Here is a 19729-nt window from a genome sequence, read left to right on the forward strand (position 1 = left end):
TCAAGCTTCACATAACTGACTGCCCCCTCACTTGTATGGCACTTCTGCCTAGTCTGAGAGCTTCAAACAGGTCCTCGTCGACTCTGCTATCTCTCTTTTGTTGCTTTGTGGCCTAGAAAAAAAAAAAAAAATAGTACATGCAGTTTGGAGATTAGGATATCTATACAAAAAGAATGGGGGGCAACCTCAAATGGGGTTCCATCTCGTGTCTATACTGTAAAATATAGAAAAAGGAAAGAGAAAAGAGAAAACAACTAAGAGATGCACACCTAAATCAGTGTTTCCCAACCAGGGTGCCTCCAGCTGTTGCAAAACTACAACTCCCAGCATGCCCAGACAGCCTTCGGCTGTCTGGGCATGCTGGGAGTTGTAGTTTTGCAACAGCTGGAGACACCCTGGTTGGGAAACACTGACCTAAATAATGGAAAAAGGAAGTCAATTTTAATTGGCAACAACTATAGAAAACAAGCCACATTACAATGAGAGGGGACTATGAACTGATCACGTATGGAAAAATAACAATGTATAATATCAACTATCTCCCGACATTGCACCACCACTGATATACATATAAATACACTATACAATGAATAGTACAAATAAATTGCTTGGCAGTGAACAAAGAGTAAAAATTATAAATAGAAGATGTATAACATGAAACCAAATATCATACAGATAAAAGTAAATAATCCTAACAATGTTTATTAATAACACAAACCCAATGTCCTATGCATGCAGGGAATATAGGTAAAAAGAGCAATGGCAGTGTAAAAATGGTGTAGGCGCAATAGAAGAAAGTATAGGTACTGCTAATACCAAACCAGAGTTGGAGAGGGGTAGTAGTATAAAGCAGCAAACGCATGTGCCACAAACTTCCAACCTGTCCCGTCCGTTCATGCGACTTCCTCAGGGGTGTTGTAATGAAAGTTAGCAGTGTTAGGAATATATATATATATATATATATATATATATATATATATATATTTCTATTAAAGGGGTACTCCACAGGAAGAAAAAAAATTAAATCAACTGGTGCAGGAAAGTTATACAGATTTGGAAATTACTTCCATTTAAAAATCTTAATCCTTCCAGTATTTATCAGCTGCTGTATGCTCCACAGGAAGTTCTTTTCTTTTTGAATTCCCGTTGACCACAGTGCTCTCTGCTGACACCTCAGTCCATGTCAGGAACTGGGAGCAGGATAGGTTTGCTATGGGGATTTGCTTCTACTCTGGACAGTTCCTAAAATGGACGGAGGTGTCAGCAGAGAGCACTGTGGTCAGACAGAAAGGAAATTCAAAAAGAAAAGAACTTCTTGTGGGACATACAGCAGTTGATAAGTACTGGAAGGATTAAGATGTTTTAATAGAAGTAATTTACAAATCTGTTTAACTTTCTGGCACCAGTTGATTTAAAAAAAAAAAATGTTTTCCAGTGGAGTACCCCTTTAATCACAAATAATACCTGCTAGGTACTGGTGGCGATATGGAAAAAGGAGATTTTTTTAACACTTACCGTATAATCTCTTTCTCGAAGGATCCATTGGGGGACACAGACCGTGGGTGTATGCTGCTGTCTCTAGGAGGTGTGACACTATGGCAACAAAGAAGTCGGCTCCTCCCAGCAGGATATACCTGCCTCCAGGCCCTGAGCTAATCAGTTTTAGTACCAGAGCAATAGGAGAGGACCGACAGGTCAAGGAAAAAACACGAACTGTCCGAGAACCAGAAGAAAAGATATAACTGAACACACCCTCGGACAGAGAACCAAAGAGGAACCCAAAAGGGGCGGGAGCTGTGTCCCCCAATGGATCCTTCGAGAAAGAGATTTTACGTTAAGTGTTAAAAAATCTCCTTTTCTCTATCGGCTCCATTGGGGGACACAGACCGTGGGATGTACGAAAGCCGTCCCTTGGGTGGGCAGATAATCAGTCAGGCAGACTGCTGTTCCACTGCCGCCTAAAGCACTTTACGGCCCAGACTAGCATCAGCCGATGCGAAGGTATGAACCCGGTAGAACCTCGAGAAAGTGTGCAAAGACGACCAAGTAGCCGCCTTGCAATCTGCGAGGCCGAGGCCTTGTTATGGAGAGCCCAGGATGCCCCAACAGAAACGGGTAGAATGAGCCACAACCCTGAAAGGAGGAATCTTCCCCTTACAGCGATGGGCTTCCGAAATGGCAGACCGGATCCACCGAGAAGTGGTGGCCTTGGAAGCAGGTTGTCCCTTAAGACGACCTTCCGTAAGGACGAAAAAGGAATCGCACTGACGAAACGAAGAAGAGATAGAGAGGTAATACCTAACAGCCCGAACCACAACCAGTTTGTGGAGTAAATGCTCCTTAGAATGAGAAGGAGCGGGACAAAAGAACGGAAGAACAATGTCCTCATTGAGATGAAAGGCCGAAACAACCTTAGGCAAAAAGGAAGGATCTGGCCAGAAGACAACCTTGTCCTGGTGAAGCACCAGAAACGGAGAACGGCAGGAGAAAGTAGTGCTGGGCGATATGGCCTAAAATTAATATCATGGTATTTTTTTTTACCATCGCGGTATCACGGTATTACCGCCTGCTCCCCCCCCCCCCACCGCCAGCAGGGTCCCTGTGCCCACTAGCGGTGTCAAATGTGCCCCCCGCGAGCGCTACCATCACGCTAGCGGGGTCCCTGTGCCCACTAGCGGTGTCAAATGTGCCCCCCCCCCCCCCCCCCGCGAGCGCTACCACCGCTAGCGGGGTCCCTATGCCCACTAGCGGTGTCACAAGAATTCCGAGCGCGGCTCTGTTCCCCGTCCCTGTCAGCTCTTAGGGTACGGGAACAGATTTAAAAGCCTCGCGCAGCAGCTAACGTAGTACTGCGCATGCGCAGTACTATGCAAATAGCGTAGGGCTAACGCTAGGCTCCTAGCGCTGCCTACGTTAGCCCTACGCTATTTGCGTAGTGCTGCGCCTGCGCAGTACTGCGTTAGCTGTGCGCGAGGCTTTTAAATCTGTTCCTGTACCCTAAGAGCTGACAGGGACGGGGAACAGAGCCGTGCTCGGAATTCTTGTGACACCGTTAGTGGGCACAGGGACCCCGCTAGCGGTGATGGTAGTGCTCGCGGGGGGGGCACATTTGACACCGCTAGTGGGCACAGGGACCCCGCTAGCGGCGATGGTAGCGCTCGCTGGGGGCACATTTGACACCACTAGTGGGCACAGGGACCCCGCTAACGGTGGGGATTGATCGTGCTCGTGGGGACACAGTAAATGGGTTAGCCGCGCTGGGCTCTACAATTCATCCGGAGGGTGGGGGAGGGGCCCGACCGGTATAGCGGTACAGGCAAAAATCCATATCGTGGGAGAAAAAAAAAACGGTATCCGGTTCATACCGGTATACCGCCAAGCACTAGGAGAAAGCTGCCAATTCAGACACTCTCTGAATGGAGGTGATAACAACAAGAAAACTCCACTTTCCAAGAAAGGAGGCGCAGGGACACCTCCCCAAGGGGTTCAAAAGGTTCACCTTGGAGTACCCCCAGAACCAGATTCAAGTCCCAAGGGGGAGAAGGTGACCGATAAGGAGGGGAAGCATGCGCCACTCCTTGAAGGAAGGTCCGGACATGAGAATTAGAAGCCAGAAGACTCTGGAAAAGAATAGAAAGGGCCGAAACCTGACCCTTAAGGGAACTGAGAGACAACCCCAGTTCCAATCCAGACTGCAAGAAAGAGAGAAGACGGGAAACCAAAAAGGTAACAGGCCACAAGACCTGAGCTTCACACTAACTAAAATAAGACCGCCAGGTACGGTGGTAAATTTTTTGCCGAGGAGGACTTACGAGCCCTGAGCATGGTGCGAATGACTTGGGAAGAGAAACCGCAGCTCTCAAAACCGCGGTCTCGACCGCCACGCCGTCACAGCAGAGACTGTAATAGGGGTGGCACAGGAGACCTGAGATAGGAGGTCTGGACGATAGTGAAGGCGCAACGTTAAGTCGTTCAGGAGCCTGACCATGACGACGTACCACGCCGGCTGGGCCACTAGAATGGCGGAAACGTCCCACTGAGAGTTTCCTCAGGACCCCGAAAAGAGAAGAAAGGGAAGAAAAGATAAGGTAGGGCAAAGCCCGACCACCAAATAGACAAGGTAGGGCAAGGCTGGACCAAGAGAGGGGAACGCTTCAGTTGTGACGGGACAAGCAGAGGTCCATGCCTGTAGCATCCCAGGGGTTGCAGATCACAGCAAACACGCCTGGGTAGGGACCAGTGGTCTTGGACGACTGAGGACCGGCCGAGAAGATCACATCCCAGGGACGGCCAGACTGAAACTAACTGAGATGGCCGGAAACCTGAGTTCCGCCCAGGAGGGAAATTCCCAAGAAGCAAGAAAAGAAAAAATTGCCCTAGGCCCCAAAATGTTGAAGGGGAAAAAGCTTCTCGGGGGGGGCCAAACCCCAGACCGGGCGGTCCCTGAAAACACCTCCCCAGCCTGACAGACTGGCAGGGATGGACAGGAAGGAGCACCCCCGAAAAAAATTAGGGGGAAAACGAAGCCACCATAGAAGGGACCGACAAGACTGACGAGAGAGAACGATCTTGCGGCCGAGAGACAATGGAGACCTGTCACACCAGAAGAAAATCACCAGTTGAAGAGGTCGGTGATGAAACTGGGCAAATGGCACGGCCTCCACGGCCGCCGCCAATTGACCCAGGACATCCATGCAAAAGCGAATTGAAACTGGAGCAGGGAGCCGAAGTCATTGGACTCTTGAAAAGAGTCGGCGGAGTCGAAAGTGGGCAGAGGCCGCATCGAACTTGAGCCCCAGGAGAGCGGTTGGGCTTGTCCCAAATGACCATCCAACCGAAGTGAGACAAGGTCTGGGGGTTGAGACTAAGACTCTCCAGGATCTGGGTCCTGGCTGGAGCTCAGATCAGGAGGTAGTCCAAATAAGGAATCACGGAAACAACTGTTGTCCGTAAAAAGGCTATCACAGGCGCCAGGACTTTGGTAAAGGTCCGCGGAGAAGTGGCCAGACCGAAATGGATAGCCACAATAGAAAATGACCGTCCGGAACTGTAGAGCGGAGGTACCGCTGATGACTGGGAAACAATGAGATGTGGAGGCAGGCATCCTTGATGTCCACCGAGGAACTAAAACTCCCCTTGAACCATGGACGCCAGCACCGAACGTAGAGACTCCATTCGGGATGGGAACGCAAGATGCTGGCTGAGATACTCGAGAACCAAGACTGGGCGAACAGAAACGTGACCTCTTGGAGACCATAGAGAGGTTGGAATAAACCTTGAAAACGTTCCCCTGAAACTGCAAGTCCAGGCATCCCGGAGGGTAAGAGGCGACCAACCACCCGAGAGAGGTCGGCAGGTGGGGGCGACCCTTCAGGCCGAGGAAGGCCTATGGGTGCCTGATGGGGCCGCCAAACGGATAGCCGACCTCTGGGAGGAATGGGATCGGACAGAGGAGCCCTCTTCCCATGAAGGCGCCTGGCTGGACCCTTTGTTGGTACCCTAGGTCTGCAGAACGGGAAAGAGGACTAACGACGGAAAGCGGTTCTGTGAGTCTTACCAGAGGTAATAAGGAACTCTTTTTTCCGCCCGTCGCCTCACTTCCTGAAGGTGGCATCCGCATTCCAGGCTTAAAGCCACATGAAGGGACAGTGGCTACCAGGTAGCTTGTGGTAAACCTCAGTCAGAAGAACTTACCTCATGAAGTCTTCCTATGAAGTCTTCAGCCAGCTTTTATCACCTGCATCATGCCGGGCTACCATGTGCGAGCGAGGCGAGCAGGGAGATAGGGTGACCCGGACCCATAAGGTACAAACACAGGCGCTGACCGTTGGCGAGAGGGGGTGAACAGCGCATATACGCAATGTCTGTGCCCCCTTACTCGCAATGGGGAAACAGTGAGCCGCAGTTCCTGAGTCCCGACCTGAAAACAGGAAAGAAAATGGAATAAAAAATCTAACACATCCCTAAATCTATGGGGAAAAAAAAAAAAAACATAAGACCTGGTCTGGAGAGAACTCCAGACCATGTCCACCTCCTTAGACACTAAGCTTAAACTGATTAGCTCAGGGCCTGGAGGCGGGTATATCCTGCTGGGAGGAGCCAACTTCTTTGTTGCCATAGTGTCATACCTCCTAGAGACAGCAGCATACACCCACGGTCTGTGTCCCCCAATGGAGCCGATAGAGAAACGGACACTTACCGCTCAGGGCCAAGTCTGAGTATGAATTAAATATAATAATGTACATTATAAATCAGTATAAGTTAACACTTTGATCTCCTTGTCACGTTCCTCATTCCTTAACAATGTCTGCAGTGTGACCTAAGCATTATCCAGGTGAAAGAGGACATTGCCACAAAGGGAGTCTTGGTCTTAGTTTACATACATGGTACATGTCACAGTTACATCCACCTGATGCCAGGACCCAAGGGTTCCAGCATAGCATTGCCCAGAACATCACACTGCCTCCGCTAGCATGTGCTCTCCCATAGTGCATCCTGGTGCCACCTGTTTCTAGGTAATTGACATTCACACACCCGGCCACCCACATGATATGAAACGTGATCTATCAGACCAGGCTGCCATCGCTCCATTGTCCAGTATGATGCACAATGTCCACTGTACGCAATTTCAGTAGTGGACAGGAAACCGCATGAGCGCTCTGATCAGTCTGCGGCTACACAGCAAACTTCCCTGTGTGATCTGACACCTTTCTGTCATAAACAGCAGGAACCATTTCAGCAATTTGCTTTACAGCAGCTCTACCCCCCACACACATCACTGAATCTTAGGTAAAAGGGAAAGGCATGGGAAATGAAAGTCTCGGCCACAGATCCCCACAGACCTGTGTCCACCAGCTCATTGTCAGGATGGCTTCACATGACTTTGTTGTTGCTGCCAAATATAAGGTAGCCAGATGTTACGATAAAGGGTATAGAAATGTATTGCAAAGTCTGCATGCAATGCATTTTGGTGGCTTTTGGGCATTTGTGGCACAGCACGCTCTGGGTATGGTGTTTTTTCTGGCATTTCCTGTAGGCTTCTCAAGGAATAGAAAAACAGAGCTAATTTCTTTCAAAAACCGCTCCCCGTTTGTCTCCAGATTGGGTGTGGTTTTACAACTTGGCTCCATTTACTTCAATGGAACTGAGTTACAGAACCACATCCAACCTGGAGACAGACGGGGAGCGGTTTTTCGAAAAGATAACCCCTTTAAAACTACAAAACCTACAAATGTCACAAAAAAAATAAAAATAAAATCAGAAACCACAAAAGAAGGTTTGTGTTCTGCTAACCTGGGTCTGCTTCACAGTAGATCTCACAGATCTCCGGGGTTTTTTCTTCAATGTTTCTTCAAAGTCGCTCCCATCATCATCAGAAGTGAATTCTACAAAACTGTCCGGATCCCTGCAATGTATAAGGTGGATTGTGTTAAAGTCTTCAAATTACTGCACCGTGTTATTAACCTTTTCTCGATTTTTGAAGGATGGGGAGTCAAAAGCTGAACCTGCTCCATACACAGGGGGAGCAGCTGATAAGTAAGCAGGATTGGGGACAACTCTGATGTATCCTCCTAAATCAGTGGTCTTCAACCTGCGGACCTCCAGATGTTGCCAAACTACAACTCCCAGCATGCCCGGACAGCCAACGGCTGTCCGGGCATGCTGGGAGTTGTAGTTTTGCAACATCTGGAGGTCCACAGGTTGAAGACCACTGCCCTAGATCAATGTTTCCCAACCAGTGCGCGCCCAGCTGTTACAAAACTATAACTCGGAGCATGCCCGGACAGCCAAAGGCTGTCCGGGCATGCTAGGAGTTGTAGTTTTTCAACAGCTGAGGGCACACTGGATAGAAAACACTGAACTAGATGCGATGATGAGTAGTGACCACAGTGTCTAGCTGGTCACAGCCCACATGCAGGTTTCTTTGGGTCTCTAGAGGCACACCTTTCTCCCCCACAACAAAATTTTGCGGTACTGTATGTTTTTCATGGCAGCTGGGGGCCTTTTAAAGACCTGGTCTGCTTCAATTGTGCTCCATAGGCAGGGTGTGATAGGAGATCAGCAAAAAGACAGCACACTGCAATACATTAGTATTAGCATACAAACATTGGTATTGCAGTGTACTGTACAAGTGATTGCATATCCAAATCTTCTGGGGGAACTAAAAATTAAATAAAATATGTAAAAAAAAATATTTTATATATATATATCCTTCTTACCGTATATACTCGAGTATAAGCCGACCCGAATATAAGCCGAGGCCCCTAATTTCATCCCAAAAACCCAGGAAAAAAATAAATAAATAAATAAAAAAAAAAAAAAAAAAAAATATATATAATAATAATAATTTATTGACTCGACTATAAGCCTAGGGTGGGAAATACATCATCCCCCCCATGTCATCATCCCCCCCAATGTCATCATCCCCCCCTGTCATTATCCAGACCCCCGTCATCATCACCTCCTCCTTCATCATCAACCCGTCATCATCACCTGGATGATGACGAAGGCCTGCGCACTGGTCATCAACCTGCGGACCTCCATATGTTTCAAAACTACAACTCCCAGCATGCTGGTAGCTGGTAGTTTTGCAACATCTGGAGGTCCGCAGGTTGAAGACCACTGATGAAGGGATTGACAGGCGGAGAGTTCACTCGAGTATAAGCCGAGGGGGACGTTTTCAGCAAGAAAAATCATGCTGAAAAACTTGGCTTATACTCGAGTATATACGGTATTAAAAATTCAAACAATAAACACCATTATAAAACAAAATAAAAAATTACCCACATTCGGGGATTAAACTTAGACCCTGACCAATCGTAAGGAGTCAAACATTTTTTTTTTGTATATTTTAACCCCTTAACGACCACGGACGTAAATGTAAGTCCTGGTTTGGTGGTACTTCATGCACCAGGAAGTACATTTACGTCCTGTGTATGACCGCGAGCATTGGAGCGGTGCTCGAGTCATACACGGCAGGTTCCGGCTGTTAGCAGCAGCCGGGGACCTGCCGGTAATGGTCGACATTCGCGATCGCGCGGATGTCCGCCACTTACCCCTCAGATGCCGTGATCAGTACAGATCACGGCATCTGCAGCAATGCGCATGTTAAAATAGATGATCAGAACGCCTGCAGCGCTGCCGCAGGGATCCGATCATCTGTAATGGCGGACGGAGGTCCCCTAACCTGCCTCCGTCCGTCCGTCTCCCGCTCTGGTCTGAGATCGAGCAGACGAGAGCAGAAGATGACCGATAACACTGATCAGTGCTGTGTCCTATGCATAGCACTGAACAGTATTAGCAATCAAATGACTGCTATAGATAGTCCCCTGTGGGGACATAAAAATCCCCTCCCCCCAAAAAAAAGAAAATTGTCAGTTTTTCCCATTTTACCCCCAAAAAGCGTAATTTTTTTTTATAAACATATTTGGTATCATCGCGTGTGTAAATGTCCGAACTATCAAAATTTTATGTAAATTTTTTTTATGATCCCGTACGGTGAACGGCGTAAACGTAAAAAAAAAAAAAAAATGCAACTTTTTTGTAACATTTTATTCAAAAAAAATTTATAAAAAGTTATCTAAAATTTTTTGTATGCAAATGTGGTATAAAAAGTGGTATAAAAAGTACAGATGACAGTGCAAAAAATGAGCCCTCATACCGCCCTATATACGGAAAAATGAAAAAGTTATAGGTGGTCAAAATAGGGCAATTTTAGATCACTGATTTTGTACAAAAAGTTTTAGATTTTTTTTAAGCGGTAGAAAAATATAAAAGTATCTAGCCATAGGTACACAAAAATAAAATTGGCCTGGTCCTTAAAGGGGTACTCCGCCCCTGGCATCTTATCCCCTATACAAAGGATAGGGGATAAGATGTTAGATCGCCGTGGTCCCGCTGCTGGGGACCCCGGGGATTGCCGCTGCGGTACCCCGCTGTCATTACTGCACAGAGCGAGTTCGCTCTCTGCGTAATGACGGGCGATACAGGGGCCAGAGCAGCGTGACGAGGCTCCCCCCCCCCCCATGACATCACGGCCCGTCCCCTTAATGCAAGTCTATGGCAGGGGGTGTGGCGACCACCATGCCCCCTTCCCATAGACTTGTATTGACGGGGGCGGGCCGTGACATCACGAGGGGCGGGGCCGTGACGTAACGATGCTCCGGCCCCTGTATTGCCCGTCATTACGGGCAGAGCAATCTCGCTCTGCGCAGTAATGATAGCGGGGTGCTGCAGAAGCGATCCCTGGGGTCCCCAGCAGCGGGACCCCGGCGATCTGACATCTTATCCCCTATCCTTTGGATAGGGGATAAGATATCTAGGGACAGAGTACCCCTTTAAGGCTAAAATGGGCTTGGTCCTTAAAGGGGTACTCCCGTGGAAAACTTTTTTTTTTTTAAATCAACTGGTGCCACAAAGTTAAACAGATTTGTAAATGACTTCTATTAAAAAATCTTAATCATTACTTACACCAGTACTTTTTAGGGGCTGTATACTAAAGAGAAATCCAAAAAGGAAACTCATTTCCTCTGATGTCATGACCACAGTGCTCTCTGCTGACCTCTGCTGTCCATTTTAGGAACTGTCCAGAGCAGCATATGCTTGATATAGGGATTTTCTCCTTCTCTGGACAGTTCCTAAAATGGACAGCAGAGGTCAGCAGAGAGCACTGTGGTCATGACATCAGAGGAAATGAGCTTCTTTTTTGGATTTCTCTTTAGTATACAGCCCCTAAAAAGTACTGGAAGGATTAAGATGTTTTAATAGAAGTGATTTACAAATCTGTTTAACTTTCTGGCACCAGTAGATTTAAAAAAAAAAAAAAGTTTTCCACGGGAGTACCCCATTAAAGGGTTAATATAAGTGTAATGTAACTAAAGGATCCTCACGGGTTAAATTCTGGCTCCTCCCCAGTACTCTGTGTGCCTCCTCTTTCTTCATCACTGGCGGATGATCCGGTGGTGATTTCCCGCACAAGTGATTGTGAGCGGAAACTGTGAGCTGAAAGAAGAGATGAAGAAGGAGAAGAGGCTCCTGAAGTGTGTGCGGCATTAGACGACATCTTAAGGAAAAGCTGCAAGGAACACAAGATGACAAGTTTACACCAGTGGCAGCTTCCAAGACAAAAGAGACTACATTTCCCTACATGCTAAGCGTCCAGAATAAGAAAAACTGAGCTACTTTCTTTCAAAAACAGCTCCCATTTTGGCCTCAGGTAATGTGTGGTATTGCAGTTCAGTTTCTTTGTCAATTGAGCCAAGTTGTAATACCACACACAACATGAGGACAGGTGTGATGCTGTTTTTAGAAGAAATTAGCTCGCTTTTTCTATTCCTGGATAACCCCTTTAAAGTGGAAAACATTTTATTTTTAAATCAACTGGTGCCAGAAAGTTAAACAGATTTGTAAATGACTTCTATTATGAAATCTTTACCCTTCCAGTACTTTTTAGCAGCTGTATGCAACAGAGGAAATTCTTTTCTTTTGTAATTTCTTTTTTGTCTTGTCCACAGTGCTCTCTGCTGACACCTGCTGCCCGTATCAGGAACTGTCCAGAGCAGGAGAAAATCCTCATAGCAAGCCTATGCTGCTCTGGACAGTTCCTGACACGGACAGAGGTGTCAGCAGAGAGCACTATGGACAAGACAAAAAAAAAGACATCCAGAAAGGAAAAGAATTTCCTCTGGAGAATACAGCTGCTAATAAGTAGTGGAAGGATAAAGATTTTTTCAATAGAAGTAATTTATAAATCTGTTTAACTTTCTGGCACCAGCTCATTTAAAAAAAAAAAATTATAAAAATAAAGTTTTCCACCGGCGTATGCAGGGCGTGAAAATACAGCAGCCAAGCTGAGGATTTGGGCTTTGCCCATTTGGGAGAACAAATCAAAGTAATATGAAGTCACTGACACTTCTGCAAACAATCTATGAAAGGCCATGTGACTTTTTTAATAAATTAGTCCCAGCCACATCCAACACACCTCGAAGAAAACAGGGTAAAAAACATGTACATCATACACCAAGATAAACCCACAATATTAGTAGCATCTGTCATTCCCTGGTTTAGTGTCGGCCCCTGTTAAAGGGGTATTCCAGGAATTTTTTTTATGTGACTATGCTACAGGGGCTGTAAAGTTAGTGTAGTTCATAATATAGTGTCTGTACCTGTGTGTGACGGTTTTCTCACAATTCTTCTGTGATTTTCACCCCAATACAGTGATCCCCCCGACCTGCGATGGCCCCGACATACCATAATTTCAACATACAAAAAGCATCGTATGTTGAAATTATCGTATGTCGGGGCCATCGCATAAACGGCTATCCCGGCTATCCGGCAGCGCAGACTGCTTCAGCTGCCGCCAGATAGCCATTTAAGGTGCCCCGTGTGGTCCGGTGATGGTCACTCACCTGTCCCCGACGTTCCGGACCGTCCTCTTCGGGCTCCGCTGCATAGCCGTCGCTCTCCTTTATCGTCATCCCGTCGCCGCGCACGCCGTCCCGTCATCCAATATGAGCGGCGTGCGCAGCGACGTGATAACGATGAGGGAGAGCGACGATCCCAGCCAGCAGAGATGGTCCGGAGCGTCAGGGACACCGCGGGGATGTGGCAACAGCGATGGAGGGCGACAGCCAGGGCAGCGGTGACGGTCTGGAGCGGCGGGGACAGGTGAATGTAACTTCCTATACTTTACATTGCACGGATCCCTCAACATACGATGGTTTCAATTAACGATGGTTCATTTGAAAAGAATTACCATCATATGTTGAAGGACCACTGTATTTATTTTTAACAACATACAAAATGACTGTTGTCTCAGATTTTTCCCAGGTTGCAATGCAGCTGAGACCTGACATCACTAGTCAGCTGATGACAGGGAGCCAGTCTGCTTCAATGGGTGGAGCGATCGCTTGGTGGGAGAGAGATCAATCTGCACCTAATGCAACAGCTGTAGGCACCCTGATTGGAACACGGTCTTTTTAATGGATGCAGCTCATTTATGTTTTAATGGGTGGGGTCGCTGATGTGTGGGAGAGAGGAAAATGGAATTATGGGATTTGTAGGCAAAGAAGGAAACATAGCCCAAGACAAGCGCAGATCCTTCCTAAGCATGTCCATTACTGTCTGCCAGGTAAGTACTAAAATCACCTTATGGTGGAGAACCCCTTTAACCCCTTAACAACCACGGATGTAAATGTACGTCCTGGTTTGGCGGGACTTCCCGCACCAGGACGTACATTTACGTCCTGTGTATGACCGCGAGCATTGGAAGGGTGCTCGCGTCATACACGGCAGGTTCCGGCTGCTAGCAGCAGCCGGGGACCCGCCGGTAATGGCCGATATCCGCAATCGCGCGGATGTCTGCCATTAACCCCTCCGATGCCGTGATCAATACAGATCACGGCATCTGCGGCATTGCGGCACTTTGATTGGATCGCCCGCAGCACTGCCGCGGGGATCCGATCATCCAGCATGACAGCCGGAGGTCCCCTCACCTAGCTCCGGCCGTCTGCCTGGGTCTTCTGCTCTGATCTGAGATCGAGCAGACCAGAGCAGAAGATCACCAATAATACTGAGCAGTGCTGTGTCCTATACATAGCACTGAACAGTATTAGCAATCAATGGATTGCTATAGATAGTCCCCTATGGGGACATAAAAAGTAAAAAAAAAAAAGTAGAAAAATGTAAAAATAAAAAGTAAAAAAAATTTGAAAAATCCCCTCCCCCAATAAAAATGAAAATTGTCAGTTTTTCCCATTGTACCCCCAAAAAGCGTAAATATTTTTTTTAATAAACCTATTTGGTATCGCCGCGTGTGTAAATGTCTGAACTATCAAAATATAATTTTAATGATCCCATACGGTGAATGGCGTAAACGTAAAAAATTTTAAAAAAGTCCACAAATGCTGCATATTTTTGGTCACTTTTTATACCATTAAAAAATGAATAAAAAGTGATCAAAAAGTCCGATCAAAACAAAAATCGTACCGATAAAAACTTCAGATCACGGTGCAAAAAATGAGCCCTCATACCGCCCTGTACATGGAAAAATAAAAAAGTTATAGGAGTCAGAAGATGACATTTTTAAACGTATTAATTTTCCTGCATGTAGTTATGATTTTTTCCAGAAGTGCGACAAAATCAAACCTATATAAGTAGGGTATCATTTTAACCGTATGGACCTACAGAATAATGATAAGGTGTCATTTTTACCGAAATATGCACTGCGTAGAAACGGAAGCCCCCAAAAGTTACAAAATGGCATTTTTTCTTCGATTTTGTCGCACAATGATTATTTTTTTTTGTTTCGCCGTGAATGTTTGGGTAAAATGACTAATGTCACTGCAAAGGAGAATTGGTGACGCAAAAAATAAGCCATAATATGGATTTTTAGGTGGAAAATTGAAAGGGGTTATGATTTTTTAAAAGGTAAGGAGGAAAAAACAAAAGTGCAAAAACTGAAAAACCCTGAGTCCAAACTGGCTCCGGAAAGTTAAACAGATTTGTAAATTACTTCTATTAAAAAATCTTAATCCTTCCAATAGTTATTAGCTTCTGAAGTTGAGTTGTTGTTTTCTGTCTAACTGCTCTCTGATGACTCACGTCCCGGGAGTTGTGCAGCTCCTATGGGGATATTCTCCCATCATGCACAGCTCCCGGGACGTGACATCATCATTGAGCAGTTAGACAGAAAACTTCAGAAGCAAATAACTATTGGAAGGATTAAGATTTTTTAATAGAAGTAATTTACAAATCTGTTTAACTTTCCGAAGCCAGTTGATTTATATAAAAAACGGTTTTGCCCCGAATACCCCGTTAAGGGTTTAATTGGGGGGGGGGTATCATGTTGTGTATTGTACATGTTTTTTACCCTGTTTTCCTTGCAGTGTATTGGACGTGGCTGGGACTGATTTATTATAAAGTCACATGAATGAATGAATTTGCACCTAATACACTGGATAAATATATACAAGATCCACTGGAAGAGAAACGTGCTTGATCCACTGAAACATCCACAATTACCCATATGGTTCACCAGACCACCAGGGGGCAAGTACTAGATCCACTGGACCACTAGAGGGCAAGTACTAGATCAACTGGACCACTAGAGGGCAAGTACTAGATCAACTGGACCACCAGGGGGTAAGTACTTGATCCACTGAACCACCAGGGGCAAATACTAGACCAACTGGGCCACCACAGGCAAGTACTAGATCAACTGGACCACCAGGGGCAAGGACTAGATCAACTGGACCACTAGAGGGCAAGTACTTGATCCACTGGACCACCAAAGGGCAGGTACTAGACCAACAAGACCACTAGAGGGCAGGTACTAGATCCGCTGAAACACAAGGGGCAAGTACTAGATCAATTGGACCACTAGGGGGCAAGTACTAGATTCAATGAACTACCAGGGGGCAAGTACTTGCTCCACTGAACCACCAGGGGCAAGGACTAGATCAATTGGACCACCAAAAGGCAGGAACTAGACCAACTGGACCACTAGAGGGCAAGTACTAGATCCGCTTAAACACAAGGGGCAAGTACTAGATCAATTGGACCACTAGGGGGCAAGTACTAGATTCACTGAACCACCAGGGGGCAAGTACTAGATTCACTGAACCACCAGGGGGGCAAGTACTAGAATCAATGAACCACCAGGGGGCAAGTACTTGATCCACTGAACCTCCAGGGGCAAGGACTAGATCAATTGGACCACTAGGGGGCAAGTACTAGATCTGCTGAAACACAAGGGGCAAGTACTAGATCAATTGGATCACTAGAGGGCAAGTACTAACTCCACTGTACCACCAAAGGGGATGCTCTAGATCCAGAAAACCAGCAGGGGGAAGTACTAGATCAACTGGACCACCAGGGTCAAGTACCAGATGCACTGGACCACCAGGGGCAAGTACTAAATCCACTGGACGACCAGGGGCAAGTACTAGATCCACTGAACCACCAGGGGCAAGGACTAGATCAATTGGACCACTAGGGAGCAAGTACTTGATCCACTGGACCACCAAAGGGCAGGTACTAGACCAACTGGACCACTAGAGGGCAAGTACTAGATCTGCTGAAACACAGGGGGCAAGTACTAGATCAATTGGACCACTAGGGGGCAAGTACTAGATTCAATGAACCACCAGGGGGCAAGTACTTGATCCACTGAACCTCCAGAGGCAAGGACTAGATCAATTGGACCACTGGAGGGCAAGTACTTGATCCACTGGACCACCAAAGGGCAGGTACTAGACCAACTGGACCACTAGAGGGCAAGTACTAGATCTGCTGAAACACAAGGGGCAAGTACTAGATCAATTGGATCACTAGAGGGCAAGTACTAACTCCACTATACAACCAAAGGGGATGCTCTAGATCCAGAAAACCAGCAGGGGGAAGTACTAGATCCACTGGACCACCAGGGGCAAGTACTAGATCCACTGGACCACCAGGGGCAAGTACTAGATCCACTGGACCACCAGGGGCAAGTACTAGATCCACTGGACCACCAGGGGCAAGTACTAGATCCACTGGACCACCAGGGGCAAGTACTAGATCCACTAGACCACCAGGGGGCAAGTACTAGATTCACTGAACCACCAGGGGGCAAGTACTAGATTCAATGAACCACCAGGGGGCAAGTACTAGATTCAATGAACTACCAGGGGGCAAGTACTAGATTCAATGAACTACCAGGGGGCAAGTATTAGATTCAATGAAACACTAGGGGGCAAGTACTTGATCCACCGATCCTCCAGAGGCAAGGACTAGATCAATTGGACCACTAGGGGGCAAGTACTAGATCCACTGGACCACCAAAGGGCTGGTACTAGACCAACTGGACCACTAGAGGGCAAGTACTATATCCGCTGAAACACAAGGGGCAAGTACTAGATCAATTGGACCACTAGGGGTCAAGTACTAGATTCAATGAACCACCAGAGGGCAAGTACTTGATCCACTGAACCACCAGGGGGCAAGGACTAGATCAATTGGACCACCAGGGGGCCAGTACTTGATGCACTGGACCACCAAAGGGCAGGTACTAGACCAACTGGACCACTAGAGGGCAAGTACTAGATCCTCTTAAACACAAGGGGCACTAGATCAACTGGACCACTAGGGGGCAGGTAGAGTACTTGATCCACTGGATCACCAGGGGCAAGCTATAGATCCACTGTACCACCAAAGGGCAAGCTCCAGATCCAGAAAACCAGCAGGGGGAAGTACTAGATCAATTGCGCCAATTGAGCAAGAAAAACATTCCTGGCTGAATTTCCGTGTGTGCGCGGACCCTTCTTCCCAAGCATAATGAGGAGATCAGTGTTTCCCAACCAGGTCACCTACTGCTGTTGCAAAACTACAACTCCCAGCATGCCCGGACAGCCAAAGGCTGTCCGGGCATACTGGGAGTTGTAGTTTTGCAACAGCAGTAGGCGCCCTGGTTGAGAAACACTGTAGTAGGTTGAAGGAACAATACTGTACAGTGGTGATAAGTCATGTGACCATGCTGTCCACGGCCGCAATGACCTGAAAGTATCGTCACGTGACCGCACTGTCCACTAGCTATGATAGTTCAAATGACGTCTCCATGGCAACAGTCTATTCCATTCACTTCTGGGGGGGGGGGGGAGATAAGCTATTCACTGACAGCAACTGTGACTAAGTTCAATGATAATAGTAGGGTAAGACGATGAAACCATAGGGTAACCCTCCCGCACTGACCAGGCCCCGCCCCCTGCAGGGTGAAACGATAAAACCAGAGCAGTAACCCGTCCGCACCTCACCGCCCGGGATCAGCCGCCGTACTGACGCGCCACACACTGAGGGAGCCTGAAACCACGCCCACCGCCAGCTCCACCCGGCAACAGGGGATGAAACCCCGCCCCCGAGGCACAGCTGCTGACCAATAGGAAGAGCGATGCGTTTTGGCGCCAAGTACATGAGCAAGATGCCTGGCTGCCATTTTAGATCGCTCTGTGAGGCGATGATATTGCGATAACGTGACAGTGTGATCTGTGGTTTAACTCAATCATGTGTGTAAGGGTGGGTTCACACCACGTTTTTGAAATACAGTTTTTATCAGGTTTTTGATTTAAAAAAAACTGATTCCTCAAAACCTGACTAAACTGTATCAAAACGTGTGTACAAAGTTTTATCTGAAAACCGTATACGGTTTGAAAAATAATGTCCGATTGCATCAGTTTTTTAAGAAAAAAAACGTATACGTTTTGAACTTTTCACTCCATTATGAATAAAGTTTCACTTGTTTCATTGAAATTCCAAGAAAAAAAACTGCAAAGTCAAAAACTGTATGGTGAAAACTGGATGGAACCGTAAGCACATACAGTTCTGTACAGTTCCCATTGACTCCCATTTAAAAAAAAAAAACATACGGTTTTTCCCATCGACCAAAAACAGTGGTAGGCCTCAGTTTTCTGTCCAGAAAAAAAAAAAGTTAAAAAACGTGTGGTTTGAAAAACGGAGACAACCGTATACAATATGGTGCATACGGTTTTGAATGCAAAGCCTATGGCCATGGTTTGCTGTACGGTTGCATACATTTTGAAAGGAAAAAAAACATCCAAAAACGATAGAAAAATCGTGGTGGGAACCCATCCTAAATCATGAAAATCAAGTTTTTTTCCCACCGTATTCCTGTGATAAGTGTACTTCCCTCAAATTTATCCAAGATGGCGTACAGTCTTCGTAAATAGCTATGGCTGGGTTCACACTGCGTTAGTGCTTCCACGGGCCGGAATGCCACAAAAAATGGGATGCAACCGTATACTGTAACGTAGGGCAGCGGGCGCCAATTATTTCTATGGACCGAATGGAGTTACACCGTATGTACTGTTTTCAGGTGCCTGGGGACCTTGCTTTTGAGTCCGCTGAAAATAGCGCATACGAAGATGGGATACGGTAACAGAGAACAGCATTTTACCGGGCCATTAAAATGGCGTCCGCTGTTCTCCGTTACAGTATATGGTGCCATCCTGCTGAAAACATAGGCCTCGTTCACATTGCTGTCGGACTTCGCTTTTCAGAGTTCCGTCAGCAATCCGGCCAGAAGGACGCGAGTTTAGCTGAGAAAAAAATAGTGCAGGCATTATTTTTTTCTCAGCTAAAATCCTGTAAAATTACCGACATACAAGTAAATATGGTCGGTCATGACCTGGTAGACAGGATAGGTTCAGACTACGGAATTTCCGACTGCCTGCAAAATTTTCCGTGACTATTTTCCGCCTCCAAAGGCGTTTTTCAGTTTCATGCATAATTTTGTCATTTCCGCGAGTAATCCGCCGCTATTTCGCACGGAAATGACACCACCAAATCCGCCTTAAATTTCCGCTTCAATTACAAGCAGAAAACAGTGGGAGTGCTAAGAGCCAAGTTCAGCCGCTTTTGGACCATGTGATCACATGACCCAAACCAGGTCAGTCAATTTTTTCAATGTGGGCTAGTCCAAGAACCAGTGGGCTAATCATATTTAAATTTCTGACTCAAATCCGGACGGAATTTCCGCATGGAATCCGCTTGCAATCTGCCTACGTTCTGCGTTTGACTAAAAATCCGCAGGGAAATGAGAGTCCCATTGAACTCAATGGGATTCTGCGGCGGAAATCCGTCTGAAGAAAGAGCACCCCCTTTCTTCAGGCGGAAATTTTCGAGCGGAAATTCTCAACGGAAATTACGACGGAAAAATTCCGCAGTATGAACAGGTGCA

The 19729-nt window shown here is 46.7% G+C and overlaps 2 protein-coding genes across 6 annotated transcripts in view; one reads left to right on the forward strand and one right to left on the reverse strand.

Annotated features, from left to right (window-relative positions):
* Window positions 1-17881, reverse strand: part of STAG3 (STAG3 cohesin complex component) — a 249753-nt gene extending 231872 nt beyond the window's left edge. The window contains exons 1-4 of one of the 2 annotated variants that reach the window (XM_056570147.1): window positions 17785-17881; window positions 10890-11074; window positions 7294-7405; window positions 32-112 (exon numbers count right to left, since the gene is read on the reverse strand). In XM_056570147.1, coding sequence (XP_056426122.1) covers window positions 32-112; window positions 7294-7405; window positions 10890-11062 — 366 coding nt within the window. In that variant the 5' untranslated portion in view covers window positions 11063-11074; window positions 17785-17881. Of the gene's footprint in view, window positions 1-31; window positions 113-7293; window positions 7406-10889; window positions 11075-17727 lie in introns of both variants that reach the window. The other variant, XM_056570148.1, reaches the window with a different exon arrangement.
* The window catches only part of GPC2 (glypican 2), a 90736-nt gene continuing 88859 nt past the window's right edge, over window positions 17853-19729 (forward strand). For 2 of the 4 annotated variants that reach the window (XM_056570149.1, XM_056570150.1), the window contains exon 1: window positions 17879-17981. In XM_056570149.1, the coding sequence (XP_056426124.1) occupies window positions 17924-17981 (58 nt within the window). In that variant the 5' untranslated portion in view covers window positions 17879-17923. Of the gene's footprint in view, window positions 17982-18019; window positions 18039-19729 lie in introns of those variants that run through there. The other 2 variants (XM_056570151.1, XM_056570155.1) reach the window with 2 other exon arrangements.

The sequence above is a fragment of the Hyla sarda genome, chromosome 4 (assembly GCF_029499605.1).
Source record: "Hyla sarda isolate aHylSar1 chromosome 4, aHylSar1.hap1, whole genome shotgun sequence".
NCBI classification, from domain to species: domain Eukaryota; kingdom Metazoa; phylum Chordata; class Amphibia; order Anura; family Hylidae; genus Hyla; species Hyla sarda.